At 27.5% G+C, this 27,425-nt stretch overlaps 1 protein-coding gene and 1 non-coding gene across 7 annotated transcripts in view; one reads left to right on the top strand and one right to left on the bottom strand.

Moving 5' to 3' along the window:
* LOC129989415 (inositol 1,4,5-triphosphate receptor associated 1-like) overlaps positions 1-24,984 on the bottom strand; it is a 199,852-nt gene extending 174,868 nt beyond the window's left edge. Inside the window, exons 1-2 of one of the 6 annotated variants that reach the window (XM_056097950.1) lie at positions 24,808-24,984; positions 21,634-21,730 (exon numbers count right to left, since the gene is read on the bottom strand). In XM_056097950.1, the coding sequence (XP_055953925.1) occupies positions 21,634-21,711 (78 nt within the window). In that variant the 5' untranslated portion in view covers positions 21,712-21,730; positions 24,808-24,984. Of the gene's footprint in view, positions 1-11,532; positions 11,676-20,351; positions 20,465-21,633; positions 21,731-24,807 lie in introns of those variants that run through there. The other 5 variants (XM_056097939.1, XM_056097946.1, XM_056097945.1 and 2 more) reach the window with 5 other exon arrangements.
* On the top strand, positions 17,009-17,092 carry Trnal-cag (transfer RNA leucine (anticodon CAG)). Its single transcript has one exon. It is a non-coding gene; the product is annotated as a tRNA-Leu (tRNA).
* Positions 24,985-27,425: the final 2,441 nt, after the last annotated feature.

The raw sequence follows: 27,425 nt of genomic DNA, 5'->3' as shown, positions 1-27,425 counted from the left end.
ACAGAAAATCGCTCCATTTTACAAGAAATGATTTCCTGTCTTTGAATAAATATCCGAACTTCATAATGAGACATGAACTTACGCACGAATTACTCTTCATAGATAATTCTAAAAACTTTATATAGTTCTACTACAACTAATAAGGATAATATAACAAATTATTAGTAACAAAAAATCTGTTCGAATTTCAAATTTTATGCAACGAAATTTAGGGCAAGGACTTGCCTAAAATTTATTTGGTGGAAATCAAAATTCAAGAAAAATTCGAAAGAGAAAGAAAAAGCAGAGCTTTTGAGGTCACTTATTTAAGCATGCAGACCATTTCACTCAGTGCATCCCTTCTAAATTATTTCACCTGCCTGTTGTGTGTTCCACCACGTGACAGAGTATGGCTTGTTTATTTATTTATATCTTTTCACCCATATAAAGTGTTTCCAAACACAGAAGAGAAGAAGAATAAGAAGTTTGTAACAAATGACTATATTTTTGAACCATAGATTTATACATTTTCCTTTCTGCAATTAATTAAATATTGTAGATGGCGCTAACATTTTAGTAAACAAAAACGAAATTAAAATGCAATATACCGTTAATACTTATTTTGACAGTGTTTTCAGAGGAGAAAATGTTCTTAATTTTATTTCATCTTCGAGTAAGAGAATAAAAATTCGTAAATTTTAAAGCATCGAATACTTTTTCTTTTAAAATAATACAACTCAACCGAAAAACAATTACAAAACAGCATAGGTCAGTTCGGCCTGCAATATGAATAGCCGATTTCGAAATTAAATCAACAATCAGCAATTCACATGTGTCATGGGAATGTAAACTGATTCCATTTACACACGAAAGTCCATGCTCAGTTTACAAGCAGGGTAGCATTACAAACTTTGGTAATTCATTTCTCAATACATTAAAAACTTCACTGTCTTATGTGACGTAGATAGCATTTTGTAATTGCTTAGAAATGATCATAAAATTACATAAGAAAATAGTTACTTATATATTTTCGATCCTTTTTTCCAACCTATTGAAATCAAAATTTGATTAATAAATTCAAAAAACCAATAACAATCACAAGATTACATACCAGAATTTTATTTATTTAAGTACCTGCATTTTTTAATTATCGTATTTACATACCTAAGAAAGTACAGAATGATATACCATCAAATCCTTGACGGCTTTAGTTCTGAATTTGAAGGTGATCTGCAAGTTTATATAATAAATCTATTTGCCAACTTTTAACCATTTTGTTCTTTCCGTTTTGTATATGTCGTGTTCACTTTTATTCGACAGCCATACAGACAGATTTCCACTGAATTCCAATTTTAATACAAATCGACAAATTTTTCAAGTTAGTTATATTAACGTCCCGTTTAAAAGCAACACTAGGGCTATTTAGGGATGTACCTCGTCATTTTGAACCTCGGTCAGATGACGAGGACGACACCTGAGATGGCACCACCCTCTCCACACCACATCAGCGGGAGGACGTTTGGCCCGGACGGATTTAACGTGCACCAGACCCGCTTACACGACGGTTCTTCGGTGGAATCCGGTCACTAACCTGAAACCCTCCGGTTCCGAAGCCGAGACCTTACCACAAGACAACCGCGGTCCCTGGCAATTTTTTCAAATTTCATTGTTTTAATTGAAAGTTGTTTCGAGTTATCGCGCACACAGATATACATAATGCATTTTTCGAATTCAGTAAGATCTGAAATGTAAAAATTCGTCAAACCTCGAGTTTGAAATTTTTTGATCGACAAAACTTTTTCTTTGGATTCATCGTATACGAGGCAGTAAAAGAGGACTTATGATGAGTATTTCAAAATTCTTTGTGTCGCTTAAGATTATTCCTACCAATATTTATTATTAATCCCTTTTTTTTTTAACTAAGCCTCATTACTAGCTCGACACATAAGCCTCTGAATTTCTGTCTCAGTGACATTAAGATTTCAAGTTGAACCTCGTTATCATCTGCAAAATATTTGTTTCCAACATTTTTTGTTCTTTATATTACTAGATAAATGAAAATTCTTTGGGGTTAACTCAGAACTGTAAGATGGATTTTGAAAAAGTTTCTTTCTAAATTTTTGAGTTGTCTCCTGTTTTACATGAGCTACATGAATCACCATTTTGAAACTAAACAATCCTGCGTGCAAATGCTAACAAATCAAACTGAAAAGAATATTATGAAGTTCCTATTATAGCTATTACATTGCATGTTTATTGCATTTATTACATATTTATTTCAAAGTAATTGCTATGATGAGTGACCGATTTAGACGTTAGCAATGCACATTATTATCTCCCTCTTTTAATAACTAGTTTATTTATCTTCATATAAACACAAATTTTAATTAAATCAACATGTTACTGATTTATTATCAATACGTTTTAATTTTTTATTACTTAATTAAAATATAAATGGGTTTTTAAAGACTACAATTTGTCTTAAAAATTAACATAATTCTTAGTTAATAATTTATTGCTTACAATTATTAATAATTATAAAATAGCATTATTATGAAAAATTTTAGTGAAATTATAATCTTTAAACAAATATAACTGAAAATTTTTATTAAAAAGGACCTATCAACTAGAATACTTGACTCAGTAATCAATACTGAATGTATTATAAATAAATAAATTTATTTAATCATTGTTTTAGTAATTCATGGCAAACATAGATTGTAGTTTTAATATTTGATGATTCATAAAATTTCTATTTTCTTACAAATTTATATATTTAGCAACTAAGAGCCTTTTTTAATCACTCTGCCCAACTGCGTAGTCGTAAATCCGACACTAGTTACAACTTTGAGATACAAATATCAATTTATAATTTGAGATACAATTGTCAATTTATAACGTTATTTATAAATTTCTTTTAATATACCGAAAATGTGTTAAAAAACACATTTAAATATTTTCTTTAAGAAAAAATATACAAAACTTTCTTGGTAATAAATTTTCTTATCAGTAGGCGACTGCCCAAAGTGCATGGGAGGAATTGAAATAGCACTTATAAAAATGAAAACATGAAGGCGGCAGCAAAATTTGGCCTTGTTGCAGTAAACAACTCAATTAACTTTTTATGACATAAGTGGAACTTCCAGGTCAATAAACGGTGCCCATTTTGTTTTACTTTTTCTGAAAGGAAAATATTACAATGACAGTTGAAAGTCATCAGTTTAACCTTTTCGTTTCCAAATTTTTAATCTAAAACAGTAAATATGCAGTCAATATACTAACTTTTTTTTTACAAACCACCAATTCATTGATTGTTTGTAATTAAATTGGTAATCGGAATGTGAATTCCAAACTAATTCTTATTGACCTACTAAATACCCAATGTTTAATCATTTTCCGATAAATTCTAAAACCTGATCAATTATATATATAACCAATTATATATATATATGCATTGATATATATAGCCGCCACAAGCCAAATTTGGACATCATAGGAAAAAAAATTGCTTTGCCAAAATATTTTAACTAAAATTAATTAGAAAAAAATGCGAAAAGGTTCTTTTTAACTATGAATCTATTGTACAATTAAAAACAAACCAAATAGTGCCAATTCATAAAATATAATTAACCATTTAGACAGCAATCACATTTTTCACGAATTTTACAAAAGTAACATTTCTGAAAAAGAGTTTGTAAGCCAAACTCGGACATATTACAATTAAGCAACAAATAATTGCAATCCTGGGTAAAAATTACTTCCAAATTTATGGTTAACATTGTAATTGTTCAATGGGTTTTTCCAATTGTACTATTTTTATTTACTGTGGAAGTAAATATTAATTTAATTAAAATGTCACGGCAAAAGGGCCAAACAAGCATTGAGTTAAGAAGATTGGTTACTAAACATGTTGAAATCTATGCCAGAAAATGAGGGATGATCCACGGAAGTCATTCAATGGTTTTTGACATCATAAAACGCTTTAAAAAATAATCAGGTGGAAAATCAGCCAAAGACAGCTCACAATAAGATTTTCAACGAAGCAGACAAGCGATATTTAATAAGAAAAGAGAAAGCAAATCCATTCCTTAGTGCATCGAAAGCTATTATTGATGAAAAGAAATTATGAAAAAAAAGTCAGTCTATTAACAATAAGAAATGAGCTCTATAAGGCAGTTCTCAATGGAAGAAAAGCCAGACAAAAACCTTTCATAAGTAAGCGAAACTAAACCGTAAGACTTAAATTCGAAAGAAGCTTGAAAACCAGGATTTTTCTTATTGGAAAAATGTTTTATTTACTGATGACAGCAAATTCGACATTTTTGGATCTGATGGCAAGCCTTACATATGGAGAAAATATGACGAGAAATTGCTTACAAAAAAAAATTTGAAAGCAACTGTTAAGTATGGTGGCAGATTAGTAATGGCCTGGGGTTCGTTTTCTGCTGCGAGCCTGCATTTTATTGATAGGAGAATGGATCAAATACATTTTAAAGAAAAATTTGCCACAATGTGTGTTCAGAAACTTTCTCTTGGCAACAACTGGCGATTATATCAGGATAATGATCCGAAACATAAAGTTTATCGAGTGCGTCCCTGACTCTATATAACTATCCTCACGTCATGAACACTCCATCCTAAAGACCCGATATAAATCCCATCGAAAATTTATCGGAATACCTTAAGAAAAAAGTCCGGGAATAAGCCATTTCTAGTAAAGATGAAATGAAAAGAGTATTGTTGCAGGAATGGGAAAATAATGGACCTAATTTTTGTGAAAAATTGATGCAATCTATGCCTAAACGTCTTAAAATGATTATAAAAAACGAAGGCTTACATATAAAATGCTAGTTATTTGAAATATTTAATAACTTTCTTATCCGTCCGAGTTTGGATTGTGCATTAGTTTTTGTTTTGTTTTGTTTTTTGCCATAGTTTCCTGTTAATATGAATTAATTTATAATTCTTGATAATCGTTTTTATAATTGCAATAAATGCAATATTTAAAATTCTTTTAATTATGTTTATATATATATATATATATTCTATTTTAGTAACTAAATATGAGTAATTATTCTAAATTTGAGTAACAATTCTATTTTAGTAACTAAAAAATCCCTAAATATTTGTATCAAATATGTTTAATTATAATGCATGGGAATATATAAATATATACTGACAAGGGAAAAATTGATAAGAATACCTATAAGACATGAATTAGTCTCCTTTTAAAGACCCAGGAGCCTTGTTCCAGTTATGAACCAAATATGAGTTATCAAGTATGTTAAATATTATTCTGAAAACCAAATGTTAAAATTAATTATCAGATATGTCGAACATTGTTTTAAATATCATTGTAACCAAATTTAAGAAAAGGAAAACTTCTCTTCCAAACTCGAAATGTTATTGAGGAAATCCTATAGATAAAAAAAAAGACTCAGAATTGCCCTTTTATGTAAACGAACTGAAAAAATAAACTCCGTTTATCCCCTTTTAATCTTTAAAGTAGGAAATGATGTTTCAAATTACGGCAATAAATTTTAATCTCGTTAATTTATCATAAATTTCTTCAGACATAGTTAATTTTATGACAGGAAAGACTAAAAAGTGATTGGTTGGAGTGCATCTTTTGAACAATTCTGTCTTTGGACAATGTAGCAATAATCTCAAAAGAGTCAATTTCCCATTTTATAGAGCTATCATAAATCATTAAAATATTATTAAATCAATGCAAAATTTTATTACGATAATTATTTTCTATTTTAAATAGATGCTTCAAATTATGGCAATAAATTTTAATCTACTTAATTTATCATAAAATTCGTTGGCTTTTGAAATAATGCACATTCACTTCTTGATTCCTAGTGCAAAACTGATCAGATAATCAATAGACAATAAAAGGAACCTTCGACAATGAAAGGAATTCACATGGTATAACTTTTGATGAAACATTGAAAATGCTGTAAGAATCATTTTTGTGCAATAAATTTTTTCAGGAATTTTGTTCAATTTGCAATTAATTAAAATATCAAAAAACTATCTGCACATCTCTACCTTACTAAGTTTATGTCTACCAATTTATTATATTACTAGGTCAAATGGTCTGACCCTAAGTCATCAATTCAGACAGTCCTTTTTATTATTAATTCAGATAGAAATAATCAAGTTGAATAGTGACGTAACACATAAAAATTATTTTCGGTAACATATGAACAGGAACAGTTATTTGTTTAATATTGAACATAAATGAGTTTTTCATTATAAATAAATATTCCACAAGTTTAAAAATTTATTTTGTATAATTTATTTTTTCTTTAATTGTGTATCCAAATATCATTCTAGTAGGATTCGCTTTTATTAAAAAAAATCTGTTCTAGGAATAATTTTGTAAAAAATAAGTATATCGATCAATTAATCAAATTCTGATCTTATTCGTTTTGTCGTTCTAATCTTCCCTATCTTGTACAAACAAAAGAAGTTTTGATCGGAAGAGAGCAAATTCGTTTGAAAAAAAACGCACTATTTCATGATACTTATAGGAAGTTCAATTTTAAATAACCCAATATTCACGTTCAAGAAACTTCTCAAGCTGAAATTCAATGTTTCCAAGAACAGAAAGAATGTCTAGAAATATCTCTGATGACTTCAATATTTTCCCCTGTGTTCTGAAATTCAAAAACGTTTTTTGTATTCTTAAAAACCTGATCCAACCGCTAACACAGAAACGCAATACATTATTCGGAATAACTTTAAGAATAAAGTGCGCAGAACTTTCATTGGTTATTTGCAATTATTATGAAATGAGTATTAAAAAAGAATAATTGGCGAATAATAACGAAGGTCACTATTTCGAACAAGATCATAACTAAGGAAAAAAAGAAAACAAAAGAAATCTATTGTTTTAAAAGAAATTGAAACAACAGTTGGAAATTTTCGATCCATTTCATGGAACACCAATGCAGAAAAGTTGAAACATGACAGTTAATTTGCAACCGATTTCGTCTATACATGCAAAAATATGGAATTAAAGCTACGCATTGCTTGTCAAAACGGGTGGAAATCGTCTGCAAGAAATATTTTTCGTGTGGAATGTTTCGTAATGATGACGTAAACTGTGTCAAATATTTATTTTATTCGACATTTTGGATATAAATTATTCAAAATTTCTTTTGAAAAGAATGAAAACTTTATGCAATATTTCCTTCTTTCAAAGAATATTATATTCGGTCTTTGTGATATATCTCGAGTCTTAAGTTTTTATAAAAAAATATTGATCTACTTTATAATAAAATATTTACAAAATATCATTATTTATGTCGTTTAAATTATTTATGTGTTTGAAATTAATACTTTAATTCAGAGTCTTTTGGCAACAAAAGAAAAAAGTCATTTCTTTGAAACTCATTTAATATTAATTAATTAAAATTACTATTCATAAATAATTGAACGGTACAGAAATACATACTACAGAATTGATTTTCTTCAAATTCTGTTAGCCAACATTATGAAGCCAAAAGAAGGTTTTAGGGAAGAATTTTTGATAGTTAATTATATAATTGCTTTCTTATTTCTTAAAAATAATGTTTCCACGTATAGAAAAAATTACTGTATCTTTTGCGTTGTCATTCCTTCCTATTCATTAAAAATATTATTATAAATTTATTTATTTGCATTCATGTTGCCACTCGCACTTTAATCAATTTTGCATCATATATTAAAGAATATTCAACAACTTATGAGGGGGGGGGGGATTACTTTCCGGTAGTTTTTTAAAAAAATCGTTAGGTACAATTTGCAATTTTTTGAGAAATACAATCTCCAAATATCGTTGACACAATTGTTCGTCTCATTTCAATAAAATCGACTGTTCTAATCATTTTAATAAGACGATTTCCTGTATTATAATATTTAATTTAAATATCATTCAATATTTAAAGTCAGAAACAGCTGATTTTATATGTGATAATTATATTTTTTTAAAGGCATGTGTGAAAGTGCGAATTGATAGGCTTATTTATAAGATTCATAAAATTAAAGTTTCAAAACCTAGCTGACGTTAATTATTTCCTCTTATTTTAGGGAAAGGAAATTCAGCTTTAGAGTTGAAAGAATTCTTTCTATGATACAACCACGGAAGCTAGTGTAGTAAAGCTCCAAATTAGGGTCCATGTGCTTCTACATATTCATAATTAATATATGTCAAAGCCCCCCACACCCGTTTGTGCCTCTTTGCAGGTGATGCCGAGATTTATAATACCGACTGTCTTCTACTATCTAATTGACCACTTGACCGAAATGTTATGATGGTTGTGGTTCAGTGAAAAATTAAAATTAATTCTGATAAATGTTAGACCATACTGTTTACCAAGAAGAATTCGAACCCTCTCCCACCCAAGTATTCCGACGAGAAACTAAATGGAGTGATGAAATTACATACCTCAGAATTACCTTGGACGAAAAAAAATTACTTACAAAAACCATATTAATAATATAGTAAAAAATGCTGGATGAGTAAAGGATAACTTTATTCCCAGCTAAGAAAAAATTCCTAACACCCTTTAACAAACAAATTATTTTTGTACATATCATTCCTCAGACGGTTGATTGTCTCCTTTGCTAGGAGGGGGGGGGGCAACTAAATAGCATACAGATGCTATGGTACGTTAGAAATAAAAATAATATATATAAAAAAATGTCAGACTCAACCATTATTAGAGAATATTTTAAAAAATAAAAAATAAATTCATGGCAGTAATAACTCAGACACATAGAAAATCCCTGTTTATGATCCCAGAAGAAACAGAAAAAAAACCAAACTGCAATTGTACTTGAGACCAAAAGACAGCTGTAAGGTGAAGAGTGAAAGGCTAATGATTCATCAAGACATCTGAATTGTTGATTTAGTTTTTTTTAGTGATTGATTATAATCAACCACTTTGCAAATTTTATTTAAAAATTGATTTTTATATTTCTAAAAAATCTTTGAAACATTTAACTTAACTTGGGATTGTCACGAAGCTGGATCTTCCGACATGATAATGATCCCAAACACACAACAAAGATTGTGAAGAATAATTACTCTTATTGTATTGCGAAGAGTTTGGGCCATCTTCCACATATACCAGATCTAAATCCCATTGGAAATTTATGGTCATATCTTGCGAAAAATGGCTGCCAAAGAACCATTTCTAATTAGGAAGAGTTGAAACAAATTGTCATAGAAGAATGGCAAAAAAATCCAACCTGAACTAACAGCATCTATGCCTAGATTATTAAAGGCAGTGATAAAAATCTAAAGGACTGCAGACAAAATATTAATATTGCGGCTTTCATTATTTTTGTCGGTAGAATTCAGTTTACTTTCTTTAAGCCTGAAAATCTGATGTTCTTCCGTTTTAGTTGAATGATTTCTTTTTGTATTTTGATTTAATAAAACGTTTGCAAGTTTTTGCATCCTACATGAATAAGTTAACAATTTTATGTATCTACTTTATACTATAAATCAATAATGTATTTGAAATAAAACATTTTCTAAATCAGTCATGGGCGTTTACTTTCTTTTGACTATCACTGTATATTCTTCCCAATACCCCTCTTTCTCGCATTGGCACTATACATTACATTTCAATTTCTGCTTATAAATACTAAAGGAAAGAGAACGTTTTAGTTAATGTTTTAATTAAATCATATTTAGTTAATTTTTTATTAATAGAAGACATGAAACTATCTTCACCTCGAGTAGTTGGAACAGCTAAACATTGAATACCAATAATTTTCTTTCAAGAAAAATAACAAAGGATTTTGCATGATATTAAAACCTTTTCTGATGGTACTGTTAATCAATTTACTCGTGTAATAAATGAGAAAGAAAACTCGTGCTGTATGAAAAATAATTTTTGTGAAGAAAAGTTCTGCCAGGTGGGATAAAAATTAATTAAATCGATAAAAAACTATTTACTTCAACATTGAATACTAGTTGACATTGAAATGCATAGTTTATTAAAAGAAACAATGATTTCCCTTGATTTCCTGATAAAAAAAATTTATCTTTGATTAAAAAAAAATCAATAATTTATTTTTTCCGTTTAGTGCAAATTCACGTCAAAAGAAAATGGATTCTAATTTAAAAATAAAAGTTAATGAAATTACAATTTTTAGTCCCAAATTTAAAATTTCAAAATTTTACGCACATTTTATTTATTTTTTAATTTTTTCATAAAATATATGATGATATATTTATTTTTATTTAATAGTTTAGTTTTCATAGAAATTTTTTATTCAAAATCCTCCAGTATAACTCTTTCAAAAGAAGCAGTGGTTAACTTTCAATGGAAATTTTCAATAAATTATTCCACTAATAAAATTTCTAGCTGAAACTAAAATACTCTCTAACATTTATTTTTCTTATAAACTTAATCTTCAATTTCATATTCATATAAATCAAATGTTTACTTGTTATAAATAAGTTTAAAAGGAAAATCATCTTAATTACACAAACTTAAGTAATATATTTCTCAGCTTTAAAATGAAACATTTTTCAAATAAATAACAAGGAAACTTAAGAACAATTATAAATATAGACAAATGAACTTCTTAGGTATTAAAACATTTTATATTGTCAACTAATTCCTATAAATTACTTTTATAATTGATATTAATAATATTTCTTAAAATTAATATTAAGTAATAAAAACTGTAAGTAATTAAAACTGATTTTTCTCCGATATATGCAGAATTCTTTATTTTAGTGTTATTCTAATTAGTTTTGAAAGAATGAATACACAATTCTTATGAATAATAAACTTTCCTTGGGAAAAACGGTAACAAATTTTCTGCCAGTTATTTGAGTGAAAAATAAACTTTTTATTTTTATTTTTAACCTATTTACACTGATGCCAATTAACATGCTATAAATATTGCATAATAAACTTTAATAAATTCTCTTTCGTGCTTTGAAGGAAAAAGAAAAGATTTGTTATTAAAAATAAAAAATCTTTTTCTCTTTATTTATGAATAAGAAAAATTTTAATTCTTTTCTGATTTTAATTTCAAAAGATTAATCATTAAAAGTTTAAGCCTTCCTATGAGACGATAGTTTGATCGAAAAAAAAATAATCTGGTGAATATAGTTATTTAGTTATTCGTTTCCCATCAGTTTGAAAAAACGTAAAAGCTTCTTAAGACATAAAACAACAGTATCAATCAATGTTTTAAAAATAGTTAAAAAGGCTATTTAGAAAATAAAAGATTTATTTTTGTTGATTCAAATCTTATTCAAATGTTGTTATGGCGAGGGTTTTTTTTATCTTTATTTATTTCAGCAAACTGTTCGTTTAATAATGATCTAAGAATTTTTAATGAATTTCAGACAAAAATAATTTTTTCAGCTGGTTTTGTTCCAAAAACAGGAATTAGTTTTAAACAATATTCTGTAAGAAGCAATATATGATAAAAGATTCCTTTAGTGAAATCACATTTAAGGCATATTTGCAATGACTATTTATTAAGAACAATTCTTTTAAAAACTCAATAAAATTTATTTGATTAGCTTACCATATTCGCAAATTCCCTGAAGAGAGATTAATTTCAAAATCTAGATGTCACGTGACGTAACGGGGCACCATAAAATACAAAAGGCGTCGCGAAAATCTTCTGCTCGAAATCTCTTTTGTCAACAACGGAAACTGGAGGCGAGAACCGGTGCTTTTTCGTCAACCAGAAGTCTACTGTTTACATGCCAGCAGCTGGCCACATTGTCGAGCTCTGGTTAACATGCAGCCGGTTACGCGAAAAAGCATTCACAGAATATTTAATTCAGTGTGTTGAAATAGGATTGTAGGTGAAAAGAGGAATTTATAAGCGAACAGAAAAAAAAAAAAAAAATGGTACTTTTGTTCAGGTGTTGGTGTTTTTTTATCTGGTTTGTTTTTATTTGCAGGTGAAAACAGACTAACTATTAAAACTATTGTATTCCGAAGCAAATTAGAAACTCGTTTGGTTTTTAGAGTATAATTATCTAATTTAGTGTTTTAATGAAAATTAAGAGCTGAAAATTCATCATATTTTATATTATTCAACTTGTATTAGTCGGTTTTAAATGGATAACTAGATATTACGAAAAAAAAAAAAAGGCTTCAGAAACGAAGATATGACTTTTTAAAAAGTAGTTTTTAAGTTATTAGGAACACAAGTACAAGATGTCCTTAAAATTCGCTTGCAATGTAATCCTATTTGAACCCAATTATTTTTATTCTAATATTAGATAGATATTCTAATATTAGTTTTGAATCTTTGCCAGTTTTTGGTATATATTGAAAAGATTTTATGTGCTAAATTTTTATATACTAACACTGAATTTATTCAATAATTATTTTCATTTTCTGAGAGATTTTAATATCTCATTCTTACATAAATTATCGTTAAAAAAACGACCAACAACATCACTAACTAGCGACTAACGCGACGAAGCATTGTCAGTCCTTAACGTAAAATTTATCTTTCTGAATTCTACAAACCATGTGTGTAGAATTCACACCAGTAATTCACATCAGTAATTCACACCAATAAATCCCCACAAACTGTAGATGTCTTTTTGGTGGCTCGAAAGACTTTTGTGATAATAAAAAAGCATTAAATACCAAACAACCACATTTTTGTTCTCTATGTTTACATTGATATCGAATAAACGCAATAAAACCAGTACTGATGATAAATAGACAATAATATTATTTTGCGTTCCTTTCCCCTATTGGAATTTGTATTACAGGCTTGCCAGAAAACTTTTCCTAGTGACTCTAAAATAAATCCGTAATATATAATTTTTCGTTTAAAAAAATGTTTTAAAAAGTGGACATTTTGTTCTTAATGGGCATAGGAACACCTTCTGAAGTCTCTGGACATCAGATGCAGCGCCTCCTTCCTCGGTGACCAACACAAATTACAGCAACAAATATCTTTTAGTGACTGAAAATAGCATTCTGGCGATTAAAAAAAACATTAAATGCCGAACATTGATGTTTTAGTTTTCTATGTTAAAACTAATATCTAACAAACACAATAAAATCAATGGCAATGGAAAATAGATATAAATATTGGTGAAAAAAATCATCTTTCAGAATCTATATAATTTTAATGGTTGCTAAAGGTTTTTCTTCCAGGACTGATCATCTCCATAGAAAAGCCTGGGTGCAAATTCTTTTGACTTTAAAATATTTTTCAACAATAAAAATAGAAAGATCCAAAATAAGCGGCAAACAAATTTGGTGGGAAAATGTATTGAGTTAAATATTCTTATGCATGTTAGATGACTTATGAAAAAAAAACGACTTATAACTTTTTCTGTATGTTGAATCATATTTAGAAAAGTTTTTATCTACTCATTTAACAATTAAGTAACAATTTATTTCTTTTGAAGTTGTCGAACAGGGGGCACCTGTAAGAGACAACCAGTCTTCAAAATTTTTTTATACTGTATAATCATTAAAAATTTCCCCTACACCCACTATGGGTAATAATTCAGCATGATCATTTTCAAATGTGTTTAAGAAGTGTTGTAGAATGTTGTCAATAAACAACGAAATGAATATCCAAAATCGCCAATACTGATCATAAGTGAAATTCGTAGGGGTTTTATCACTATGGCTCTGTCGCAACTGCTAGAAAGAACATTATTTCCAAGTCTCTTTTCCCTGCTGGAATTTGAATTATCGGTTCACTAGAAACATTTGCTAGCGACGTTAAATAAACCATTATTATATAACTTTTCGTTTTTTAAAATGTAAGAAAAAAAGTGGAAGTTTAGTTCTTAAAGGCATGGCGACACTTACTGAGATCGTTGACCCTGGGCCCATTCCACCCCCTACAGGGTCCCAGTCAAAGCAGATTTTCTTTTGATGGCTAAAAAAAGCATTCTAGCCTTTACGGTAATAAAAAAAAATAAAAAAAAAAAAAAATTAAATGCTGAACATTTATGTTTTAGTTCTCCATATTTACACTAACATCTGACAAACGCTCTAAATCCACTGTTGATGGTGAAAAAAGCACAATTATTGGTAAGAAGGAGTCATCTTTTAGAATATAAGTTATTTCATCGGTTTATAAAATCAGTTGAAGGTCCCTGTAATAATTTAGACAAATCATTGGAAATCAAACTGAACTTTCTTTATAACCCAATTAAAATTATGAAATAAATATATTGTTTTTCTTCAATGTTTAATCAAATCTTTGAAATATTAAGAATGTTTTAAATGGGGTTTAAATATACATTAAAAGATTAATTATCCGCTTTTGTTTTGAATAAGAAAAATAAAAAAACCCATTTGATCACTTAGAATGATAACATAGCTGTTATTTGTTATAGGAAAAAATTTGTTAAAGGGATTAGAAAACATTTTGTATTTAGGATCACTAACAATACTCAGATTCATTAGAGGGGAAATTTAAATTTTATACTTTTTTTTTTTTTTTGACATCACTCAAATTTCTGTCATCCAATTGGAAATGGAATTCTTTTGCCGTATTCTATTTTTTATTTTGTGCTTTAAACCTTCTTTGAACCGCAGACAATACATTTCAGCTATCCATATAGCATGACCAATAAAATCATCTGACTTAAATCAAATACAACACATTTGGGATGCTTTTGGAAGCAGTGGCGTAGCAAAGGAGATCAAAAAAGGCGGCAATCTTAAGAGTTACCATGGAGACAAAACATTAGTGCGATTATTCCAGCTTTTAAAGTTAAATAGAATGAGAGGAGAAGATAATAATTTCGACACGGGCATCATTCATCCTAACTAACCAATGATGACGGATGGGGAAGGAAAAATCAAATTACGCCCCCAGGCGCCATTTACCTTCGCTACGTCATTATTCGAAAGAACAGTTGAATAATGTTAAAGCCTTCACAGAACTTTACATTTGTTACAATATTGAAGTAATTTATTTAATTTATATATATGTGTGTGTCCCATTCTGGAACAGCAAGAGAATCTTTTCCGGGAACGCACCGCATAAATTGATCCGTGTTCTAATAACGATCGTTTTTAGTAGGATTAAATTAATATAAGCAATCCCTTTTACACTATAATTATACAATTATGCAGAATTCTGTTCACCAATTGTAAAAATTGAGATTGAAATCCTGATAAAAAAGATGCCTGATTTAAAATTTTCAATATATATATATATATATATATATATATATATATATATATATATATATATATATATATATATATATATATATATATATATATATATATATCGTATTGCAGCATGTTTTTCAGAAATGAATTATATCTTCACACTTATCATTAGTATCTTTATGGTGGGAGTGTTTATGCGTATGCATGTTCCCAAGTACAGAGACATATTTCGCGTTTAGAGCCATGAAACATGGCACTTAGACTCAATATACCTTCGAAAACCAATTTTAAGCATTAAATAAAATATTTTTTTAAATATTTTTGCTTGTGGTAAGAAAAAAAAGTCGATATAAGATCGGATAGAAAAAAAAGAAATGAAATTTGTTTTAAACATTTAATTTAATGCATTTTCAGGATTTTTTTTAAAAGATAGACCTTTAAATTTTCCAGAAAATTTTTTGTTAAACTAAAAATTCTGCATCCTAATTCCTTTATTTTTATCCATGGTTCTCAATATCTCCAATATTCACAACATAAGCTTTATTCTCTATTTTCAGATAATACAATAGGTTACTCTTTATAAATTTAATTTAGTTAAAGATCTAAATGACATTCCTAGGTATCAATCAGAAGATTTACTGTGGACGTATTCTTGATTGCTTATCGAGTATGTATGCCTATGATGAGACTAATTCACATGACGTTGCAATCACATGATAAGTGTTAATGTGTCATTTAGCATCAATTCACACATTATACTGCACTCATAACATGTCCCTTCTCCGATTACAATAAAACTCAATTAAACACCGAAATTCCAGCGGAGAGCTTGAGGAATACCATTAGAAAAAATACATTTCCCATATTTAATACAGAACACCAGACAAAGCACCGATGTTTAAATTATTATTATTATTATTATTTTGATGAATTCGTTATCAAACGACATCCATCTTATATTGGTTTAAAGAAGGTTTAATAAAAATGTATCCATATAGCATAATTATTCTTAAAAAATTCTTAATTGTTGTCAAATAGCAATATTTGTTTTAAAAGCTTTGGCAATAATTAAGACATAGACGAATTTCTATATATATTTATTTTAATTTATTAATTCAGGATTTTTTAAATTTTTTATCTTAATTTAATATTGCAATTCTATGTCGTCTGAAATATCTAAGGGTTTCAATTATTTGACATAAAAAGAAAATAAAGAAAAATAATATCTTTTTAATATATCGAGTTTGAAGCGCATTCATTACACACAAAATAATTTATTAAAAAAAAAATTAATTTTTAAAAATTTGGAATCCAAAAAATATATTTTTATGGCTACTAAAACTAATTTTTTATTAAATCTTGTATTATTAATAATATCAATTTAAAAACAATTTACTGATAAAAATAATTTTTAAAAAATAGCCCTTTTAACTAAAAATTTCATGCATCACGAATTTAGGAAATTAAAAGTGTTTAGAAATTCGATTTACTTAAAATCTTTCATTGAATGACTTTTATGTATAAAAACGTACAAAAACGCTGCTCATTGTGAGTTTCTATTTTTCTAAACGTTTTCTGCAAAACAGTTACAATAAAAATAATTTGAGAAGTTATGCTTAGAAACGAAGCGATTTATTACAACTCCCGTGGCGCCATCTATTATCTATTAGCAATTACAATAAACGAAGAATAAAATATGGTTTACATTGATCCTTTTACTTTCTCCTTCAATAAAACTTTTGAAATTTGTATGCAATAAACTACTTCACGAAAGATTATTACATGGTTCCACGAGATATTTACACTTTTCAAATATAAATAATAAAAAAAATTATTAAAAAATTGCCTCGGGTTCTCTTTTGAATTTCACCTCACATTGGTATGTCAGGATGGCCGAGCGGTCTAAGGCGCTGCGTTCAGGTCGCAGTCCACTTCGGTGGGCGTGGGTTCGAATCCCACTTCTGACAGTAGTATTTATTTTACAGAAATTTAAAATTACACCAGCTGGGAAATTCTTTCATTGACATTAGCCGTGAACGTATCTTACCTTCAAAGAAACAGTATATTTTTGAACAGTATTTTATAGAATGAATGATAGATAAATTTTATTCAAGAATTAAATTGCAGCAATTTCATAGATACCTATCTCATTTTTTTTCAAAGTATAATTATGCTTTTCACAGTTTAATGCCTTAATTATGCCTTTATTAGGAAGGTTTAGGCTTTTTTATTGACTACATTTTAATCATATTACTTTGATGTCTGTCGTTCAAAATTCAAGTTTACGAAATTATCAGTGGTTAACAAAAATTCATGTTGAAAAGCATTATTTATTTTATTATCTGAATTTTTATAATAATAACTGAATAATTTTATACAACTCAAGGTCGTTTCTAAATATAATTTAAAAATAATAGGGAATGCGAAATATTTTCATTTAATTTAAAACAGGAAAACGCAAGTAAATGTTGAAGATCTTGACATTTTCGGAAAATAAATTTAATTTGGATTTATATGAAAGACTACAAACACAAAACTACAATTATTACAATTAGGCTATTGAGTATTTTAATAATGAACTAGATGTAAATATCTATTGTATCAATCGTTTTATAATAAATTTGAAAAAGAAATTATTTATTTTAAAAAAATCCATTCGAATAAAATTAGAATATCTAATTCTTTAAATTTCATAATAGTATAAAAGTTGTTTTTATACTTATGATAATTTGTTACAAGCTATTCAGGAAAAGAATTAAAATTTCTAATAATTTTTGATTAAATAAAAATCGCTTTCTAACCGAATACCGACTTCCCAAGAAGTAATTATGAGCTAAATTTAGTGGTTCTAGACCGAACCATCTGTCTCATCAAGCATTTTGAATACTTTTTACATCATGCAATTTATAGAAAATAGTCAAACTTAAAAATTTTTATCGTGTTAATTGTTCGATAAAATTTTATCATGTCAATAGTTTGGTATATAAAACTGATATAACCGAATAAATAATTTTTAGAATTTTAAAATGGTGTCGCAATGTTTCATTACACATAAAAATTCCAGAAATATTATTGGAGAATATAAAATTAAGCAACGAAAATTCCTCTGTGAAAATTCTTCATTAAAAAAGATAAACTCTAATATTCTTTTGAAATTTGTATTAATGTTGAAAATGAAAATATTTAGTCGCATATCATTTAATTAAAATAATTTTTCACCACTCATATTAAATTTTATCAAAAAAAAATTTTTTTCCTTTAATAAATTTTACAATTAGATCAATAAGGCCTAGACTTGATATAAATGCATATCACTGTTATAAAAATAAAATACTGAATTCCAATCTACTTAAAAGAGTAAAACGAAATATCAGTAAGTGAATCAGAATGGGCCAATACGAAAATTTTGTTCAGGGTTTATTATCAATCTCAATGAAAAAGAAATAAAGCTTCTATTAAGATCTTCACTTCTGAAAGTTCTAAAAATTACTATCATCTGTTTATCTGCCAAGAAAAGCTGATAGTTAATTCATTTTAATTTTTTTTCAATACATATATTGAGATCAAGTTAGAAAACAAATTTGAAAATTGATGAAGTGATAATTATATAAACAAACAAACGAAATTAAAGATGGATGATCAATTACATGTTGCAAAGTATTTGTTAATTTTATGAAACATCAATATATTTTCTTAACGCAATACCAAGAATATCAAAATTTAAATAAACACCACAACTTTGTAAATTTTCAATATATAACTGCTACGACATCAATATTTGAGAATGCTTGGTAAGAAAATAATTAATTCAGTTTAATAAATGAAATTTATAAATATTTTTAAATATCTTAAAATGAAACAAATTGATTCATCCAATTCATTCAATGAAATTCAATCCATGATTTAATTTGGGTGAAGATTTATCTTCAAGAATTGGAAATGCGATTAAAATGAATGTTTATTCGAAGTTATTCACTAAAAACAGACTAAATGAAACTTAAAAATTTTATTTATAAGAAAAATCTCCGCCGTCAGATAGTATCTTCAAGATATAAATTTTAATAATTCTATTAAATTCATCTTTATCAAGAACCTGCAGAAATTTTATCTGAGCACTTACCAGTTTCAATGCGAGAACCTATTTCACTCTTCCTGGCTTCAAGAAGTATTATTCTAATAGAAAAATATTCTTCTAAAAAATCGTTTGATTTATCTCCTTTTTTGCGACTTTAAAACAATGCTGCCAATTACTCTTTATTAAACATGGTAAATAAATTGAGATTTGGCATCTACAACAAATTTAGATAGAAGACTTTGAGATAAAGAAGACATTAATGTGATATTTTTGATTTAATGGAACAAAAAACGATAACGAAAAAGTAAACTTTCTAATTTAGATTCTCATAACAAGAAATTGCAATTGAATTCAATGATGTCAAAATAAAAAATATGCTATAAAAGATACATGATGTAATAATTTCGAACCTTCAAGATTATTTTCCTACAAATGGTGATAAAATATTACAAACTTAATGTTTATATGCACATCATCGGATCTTTGATAATAACTAACAGTTTGGAGTTATTATGGTTGAAAAACTGCATCAAAATAAAAATAAAAATAAAAAAGGCACTGCTGCAAAATAAAAATAAAAAATGTTTTAAAAAGGCACAATTCTTGGAACAGAAATTTAGAACAGTTCTTAATTAAACTAAACTGAAGTCCTTCTGTTATTTGGGTTCTCTTATAAGTATCTAATTCCTAACAAATTCTAAATGCAATAAAAACATTTTTTTAGTCCTAAACTGTATTATTAAAATTTAAGATTTATTCATTGATAAATTAACCCTGTATTTACAATTTTTTGCTCGTATTTTTAGAAATGTTGAATATGTCTTTTCATGTTTCCATTCTGTTTCCAAAACCGCTTCAGCTCATAACATTTCAGTTAATTTAAAATCATAGAAGACAGAAAAGGTGTCAGAAACATAGAACTGATTTGTTGGTTTGAGTCAGAAATAAATGTATGGAAATACTTCAACACTTTATTTAACACATTTCATTCATTCGATTTTTTTTTTTTTTTTTTGTTCTGATTGAGAATATTTTTTTTTTCTAGTAGAACTCTAGATTAAGATTTCATAGTCAGATCTGCTACCACTTAATGAAACAATTAATATGATAAAGTATTGTAAGCAATTAAATACTTAAAGCAAATCACTGACCTGAAGCCTGCTGAAACAGCGAATCTCAGACATATTCTTTCATCAAAATAACACTAGACTATATGAATTTTTGATTACTCGGTGGAATTTATTACAGCTTGACTGGAATGTTCTATACGACCCTTCGTATATTATTGCGTTTTAGCTTTGCCAATCATTTAGTAAGTTTATTGCGAAATTCGCTAAAGAGAATTTCAGCTATCTCAAAGATTGTAAACAACAGTAAGAGCGTTTTTTTTTTTTTTTTTTCGTTGTTGTTGCTTTTAACCACAGGCAAAAGATATAAGAGTTGAGATTAAGAAACTTATCACAAATAATCTGTACTAATAATAAAGTTGTATGTGAGTGTGTATGTACATATATGTTGTCGCTCTACAGACTAAACCGTTTGACTTGAAGCTAATAAATATGTCTTTTTTTTTTTAGGGTAGGACCTCTAAGCGATACTTCTGAAATTTTAATTACAAATAAAGCAAAATTTTAGCGTTCTCTGCGATCCGAAAGTACTAGTTACAATTCAAAAATGATTTTTACATCGTTCTAAAATTCAAAAATTATGTTTCAATAATACCTTTTATTTCCTCGTTTAATTTTTTTTTCTTTTCTATCATTGTTACCGAATATGTCAAGAGATTATGTATTTTGGACTGTTTATTGCCAGCCAATTGACACCAAAATTTAACATAAATTTACTGTTATAGTAAAGATAGCATATTGAAATTCATTGATTTAAGTATTGACGTACAGACAGACAAGAGATCCTTTCTTAGATTTAGTTCCAAATTTGAGAGGGATCTACAGTCTATAATTATATGGTCTACTTGTACTCGAAAAGACAGACAAATGGACTTCAAATGGGTCTCTTTCAAAATGTGTTAAAAATTTGCAAATTTTATCGTAAATACATATACCAAATTTTATCCGTGAAGTTTAAAGTGTTTTTCAGTTACCGTGTTCTGGATAGACAGACATAATTCCAAAAAATATATTTTTTGGGTTCAAAGAGGTCTGAAACATGCAAATTTGAAATTTTTTTTGTTAGAGATTACAAAATTTCTTCTATATTTCCTATACGAAAAAATATAAAAAGGAATTTCAATCTTCAAAGTTTGGGAAACCCTGGTCAACAGTCTTTTAGAGTAGAATGCATGCCGGTTTTCTCGTCACAGTGCAAAAAAAAAAAAAAAACCCCATGTAATTACGAATTTTCTGAAATTACGAACTTGCAAGAATAGATAATTTTTTAATTTTACATATAAAGTAAGAAGCAAAATGGTGGTACCATTTCCAAAGTGAGAACAGGTTTCTTTTCTTTTGCAGGTAAGTCTTTTTGCTCTTTTGGTGCTTTTTCTTCAGTCATACTGGCAGACTTTTAAACACTGCGATGGTAAATAATCCAACGTTAGTTTGATTTCATCACATAAAAAATACATCAGCAATAAATCAGCTTTATATTTTCCCATATCATATTTTTAAAAGAATAAAACAATCACTAAACTGATCTCGCGTTGCTGTTTTCTAACGACTTTTATGAACATAAACTTATTTCTTGCATAATATTTAAATTCTTAAATTAATAAAGTGAATCTTAGACAAATACTGTAATAGTCAAAATAATATTATAGAAATTACAATAATATATTTAAAAGAAGTATTTCGTAGAAACTGACTCTTTTGAAGCTTTGACATTTTATCGAATATTTTTTGAAATTCAATACTTAAATTTGTGTTATTGATATTTTTTTTTGAATTCCATTATTTGTTATTCTAAATTTTATTCTATTTTTTTTTTTTTTTTTTTTTTTTACTATTTAAGTATATTCTTATTTTTAAGTGTATTAAATATATTTTCATTTATGCAGTTTTGAAATCTACCCCGTCGGCTTTCTTGCACTTTACAGAAACTAAATAATTGTTTTAAAGATGAATATCTATATATTATTTAAAAGATAATATAGTGCTAAAATAATTAATTTAGAAATTTATAAAATAGTTTCGTCTCAAAAAGTTGCAAAATTAAAATAACAAACTTGACATCATTAACCATAATTTACATAACTGTCCTTTTTTTTTCCAACAATGGAAATTGAGATAATTAAAAAGTTTTCAATTTTCTACCCAAAAATATGTGTACTTTTCTTTAACAAATATCTTATATTCTTCATTTAATATATATATATATATTTCTGCTGGTGGTACATTATTTTATGTACAAGAAGATGTACGCGGCTGTAATATCCTGCTAACAATATCTCGGATATGATTTTCATAAATTAACTGGCGAAATTTTTTGTAGAAAATCTCATACACATGGTCAGAGTGCTTAAGAAATACATATATAAAAAATATTCTTTGTAGAACACTTTATATCTAAATATATATTAATATTAGGAAATAAAGCGGGATCTTCTGTATCTATAACGTTCAAGAATACTCAAATCAAAATTAATCTCTAGAATCGGTTTGAAACAAATAATGATCCTCTAATAGAAAAAAATACAATGTTAAATACAAAATAAAAAATAGTGTTGAAAGAAAATATTAGCACTAAAATCAAACTAAAGTGGAGATTTGAATAATCAGACCTCTGCTCATTAACCGTTACTACAAACCAACAAAATAAAATATAAAGTTCGTGATCCCATAAATAACCATCGTTCCCTTTAGTTTTATTTGCACACATAAAAAAACAGAACTATCTACTCTCTAGCCACCAAAACAGATATCGGGTTATTTTTAAATTTCCCCAGTGTTACAGACGGCACTAGAAAATTCTATATACTGATTAAAGTACATGGATTTTTATATACTGTAGATTCTAATTTCAACTCCTCTCTCTCTTTTTTTCAAAAGTAATCGCAAATTTTATCCTGGACAATTTTTTTTCAAGCTGCAGAAAGATTTTTTGATATGAAGTGTCTTTACTGTACCATTGTTGGAAGTATCTGTACACAAAAAAAAAATTTTTTTTTTTGGTTTTTTGTTTAAACAGATTACAATAGGCAAAACAAAATATGTACATATTTGCTGTTTGATGTTATTGATACTCCATTTGTGAAGGTTAGCAGATATATGAATAATTCGAAACACATATATCAGAACAGGTTTCCCTTCATTTTACACTAATAAATACTTTTTTTAGTAGAGAAAACAAGCTACCCACATAGAAATTAAATAACATGAAACTTTCTGTTTTCTTTCTGTTTCTAATAGATGTTTGGAAACCAAAATATATATGTTAATGTGAAAGAACTGAAAAAAGAGAATGTCAATATTCTCCGCAGAATGTCGACAATATTTGGTTATATTCTTATAAGTTCGAAACATAGCTAGTGTAAGTCGACAGGCATGAATAAATCTGATGAGAAGTGAAATGAGAGGCCAGGAAGACACGGCCAGAGAGATGAACAATAGCTTTAGTTGCTCTAATAAATAAGATTACATAATATTCATAGTATAATTCTTTGTGTAGTTTTAATTCTGGGATAATTTTTTTATTCATTAAAAATATAATGTTCTTTTAGGTTCAAAATATTTAATTGTGATGTTACTTAAATTTTCTCCTATTTTGATACATATAGTGTGTTCACTATTATCGTACGTAGTGTGTGTGTGTGTGTAGTACCAATTGGAAAAATGCTTTAAAAGGCGGTAAAATATATTTTATGTCGTTTGTATCAAAAATTTTATTTCTGAAAAATTACAAAATTTAATTTTTAGAAAATCTGCCAGTCCTATCTATCATATGTATCACAGTAAAATATTCTTGACACTTTAACAATTAAACAAAAAAAGTCATTTCTTTGCTACTAAAACTGGTCAATTTATGAAACGCTGAAAATCATTATTTTACTGACATATTCTGGCGTTTGAGAGAGATCTTAAAAGAGCATTTGCAAACTGAAATTATGTTTCTTAAAATAAATTTGTAGACGACCACTATTTAGGTTACACAACTATAATTCGGTTAATTTTAGTCGTGAAAGGATAGAATTTTTTTAAATATTTTAGAGTGTCGATATTTTTTTATTTAACATAATTGATAGGACTGGAGGGCGGGGGGGGGGAGCTGGGACTGTATAAAAGAAGTTTTAACTTTTTAAAAAATATATTTATTGGGTCAAGCAGCATGAAATGTAATTCTATTCGCCTTTTAAAGTATTTTTCAATGTGGGTCCATATGTCTATCTTTAACGATTTAGAAATTTGGAATCGTGTATATAATAATAACATTTGTAAAAAAAATGAAATATTTACGAAATAACGAAAATATTTTCATTTAATATTATCTCAAACTCACACCAAGGTACTGTGATAATGCTGACATTCACCGGCTAATATTGACATTTGACAGATATCACTATCAGTATCATTTCACAGTAATTGTCATAAAATAAACGATTTTATTTCCAAAATTTCTGAAAATAAATTTAAGAAGTAAAAATATTTCACTTACCCTTTTAAATGCAGCGCACCTGTAATATGAAATGGATGACTTTTTATTTTTGAAATCCTTTCCAGATTATGAATATTTCCTAACACTTCCTCCGAACCATTTTGAATGAAATTCGCTTACTTGCCTTCCGCAATGTTCCATCTATGAAAACTAGACTATTATTATCAGCTACAAGACGCTAACGTCTTCGCGAAGATCTTAAAGTGATCAACCGATTGTAAATATAAAAAAAGGAAGTTCGAAAGGAAACGGAAGTAAACATTCTCAGTACCTAGAATCTTGTTACTCAATCCATTGCATAGTTCTAAGTTTATTCCAGTAAATTTTTGTTCTGTCTCATACAAGAAGTACACATAGAGAAAATATTTTAATTGCAAAAAAAAAAAAAAAGACCCTCTATTTTGAAATTTTGAGGAATCTCCATAATTTAAATCATCATGAGTCCGCAGAATACAAGGAAGTTTGAAGAATAGAAATGAATCAAGATTTCCAGGGCGAATTATTCAAAGATTACACTTTCTTTTTACATATTTAGTATTCGACAAAATAAAGAAAGAAAGAAGAAAGAAAAGAGAAATAAATTTCTAGAGTCGTTAGCATAGAGAAGGAGACAAGAAAAAAAAAATTTTAGTCAAGATTTCAATCAAATATAAAAATTAAAATAGTATTGTATCATAATATTTTAGACATTTGATTTATTTATCTTTATTCCGTTCTTAAAATTTGCTCTTAATTACGTAGCAGTAATATCGTACACATGACGACGACGTGATGTGTATTTCGACGGAGCACCTGGACTCGTAGGTCCTTAATCTCCGAAACCTTATAATAATTTAGTACTAGTATTTATGATTTAAACATGAATATTTAATTGCCTGGATATCTATTGGACTCTGTAAGGGAATATGGTTATTAAGATTAAAAAAAAAAGATAACATGCATAAAAATATTATATTACTAATTATGATATATAACTGATTAATTTTAATTAGGTATCCATTACCTGCTGTAGGCACGCCTTCGTCGATTCTGTCCGGTCTGGTTAGGTAGTCAAAGGGTTATCAAAGGGTTAATGATCACGACTTTCCTAAAATACATTTAATATCATCGCAAATCATTTAAATGAAAGTTCAGTAATTAAAACAATGAAAAAAAATTATCCTAAATATCTTCAAAAATACTTCTAAAAATTTATATAAATTAGACAAAAGTTATATGAGAATATCATTGGAAAACTTATCTTCGAAATTTAAAATTAGGAAAAATAAAATTTATGCAAAAATATATTCTAAAGTATTGAGAAAAATTTTTAAATCTAAATCTAATTTAATAAAAATCTAATCAAAATTTAGAAATACTTCCTTGTTGAACATTGACAATGCAAGAATAAATTACATGACACATTTGTTAACTTTAGATTCAAAAGTCAACACTGTAGACTGTTTTGGATCATTTTTTCAGTATACTTGTCACATGACTCAGTTTACAGACAATATGTCTGTATTACCAGGCTAAAATTCTATTTTCTATAGCAAATAACCATTGATGGAATATTTAACATATTTCTTTCATAGATGGTCCTCACATTGTTATCTTTATGTCCCCTACCGATTTTACCAAAATGGTAGAGTCCTTGTAATTAACCTATGTTTTTGAATTATTTCCATAATTTAAAGTTTTATTATTATAGTGTGATCAGATAAATCTTTAGATTTTTAACATTTGCTTAGACCATTGATTTAATTAAAAAATTGTTGAATTCTATTTAGAAATTGGCTGTGTAATATAATAATTATTATAATAAAATAATTTTATGAATTTCAATCATTTTTCTATCCAATTAACAATTGTTTCCACTTGAAAATAAAAAACCCTCCTTTTAATAAACACCGATATTTTCATTGGCTTAAAATGTCTTTACGATATTCTCATCTTCGCGTCTCACCAATCAGCAGTTTTTTCCCCTCCCCCCCCCCAAAAAAAAGTAGGTTAAGCAACGTATTTCATTCGTCATAAAAAGTAAGATGCTGTTAATTTCATAGGGCAGGACCAATTAAAATGGCTGAATGATAAATTTATTTAAAAAGGAATGGAAATATTTCAATATTTAAATAAAAACAAAAAATATTTACAATATGAAAAATTAAACTCATATTAAGAATAAATTTAAATCATGTTTTTTTTTTTTTTTTCGTTTTTTTTCTTCTGAAACTTCTATGAATAAAAACAAGGCATTTTTTTTCTATTAAAAAGCTGCGATTTCCTTCCTATCTAAATAAACTTGGCCTTTTAAGTTATTTCCATCGATACCGAGTTTGTAAAGATATGATAATAATTAATAAAGGTATTCAATTTTTTTGTTGTTGATGATGGGTGTATATGAACAAAACAAATGCAATTAAAATAATGAATCTTTAATATCTGACATTTTGTCAAAATCATAGACATGAAGTCATATCTAAACGATTTAATAGAAATTAAATATAACCAATATCTTCGACGAAACAACTGGTCGCCAAAGACGAATAGTGCTCAATAATGAAATATGTGAGAGTTTTATGTGTTCAAATTAACAAACAAATTAATTTATTCCAATTAATTAATTCACACACATGAGA

Source organism: Argiope bruennichi, chromosome 10 (genome assembly GCF_947563725.1).
Source record: "Argiope bruennichi chromosome 10, qqArgBrue1.1, whole genome shotgun sequence".
Taxonomy (NCBI): domain Eukaryota; kingdom Metazoa; phylum Arthropoda; class Arachnida; order Araneae; family Araneidae; genus Argiope; species Argiope bruennichi.
Note: the sequence above shows the minus strand (reverse complement) of the source record. Positions and strands in the feature narration are given on the sequence as shown.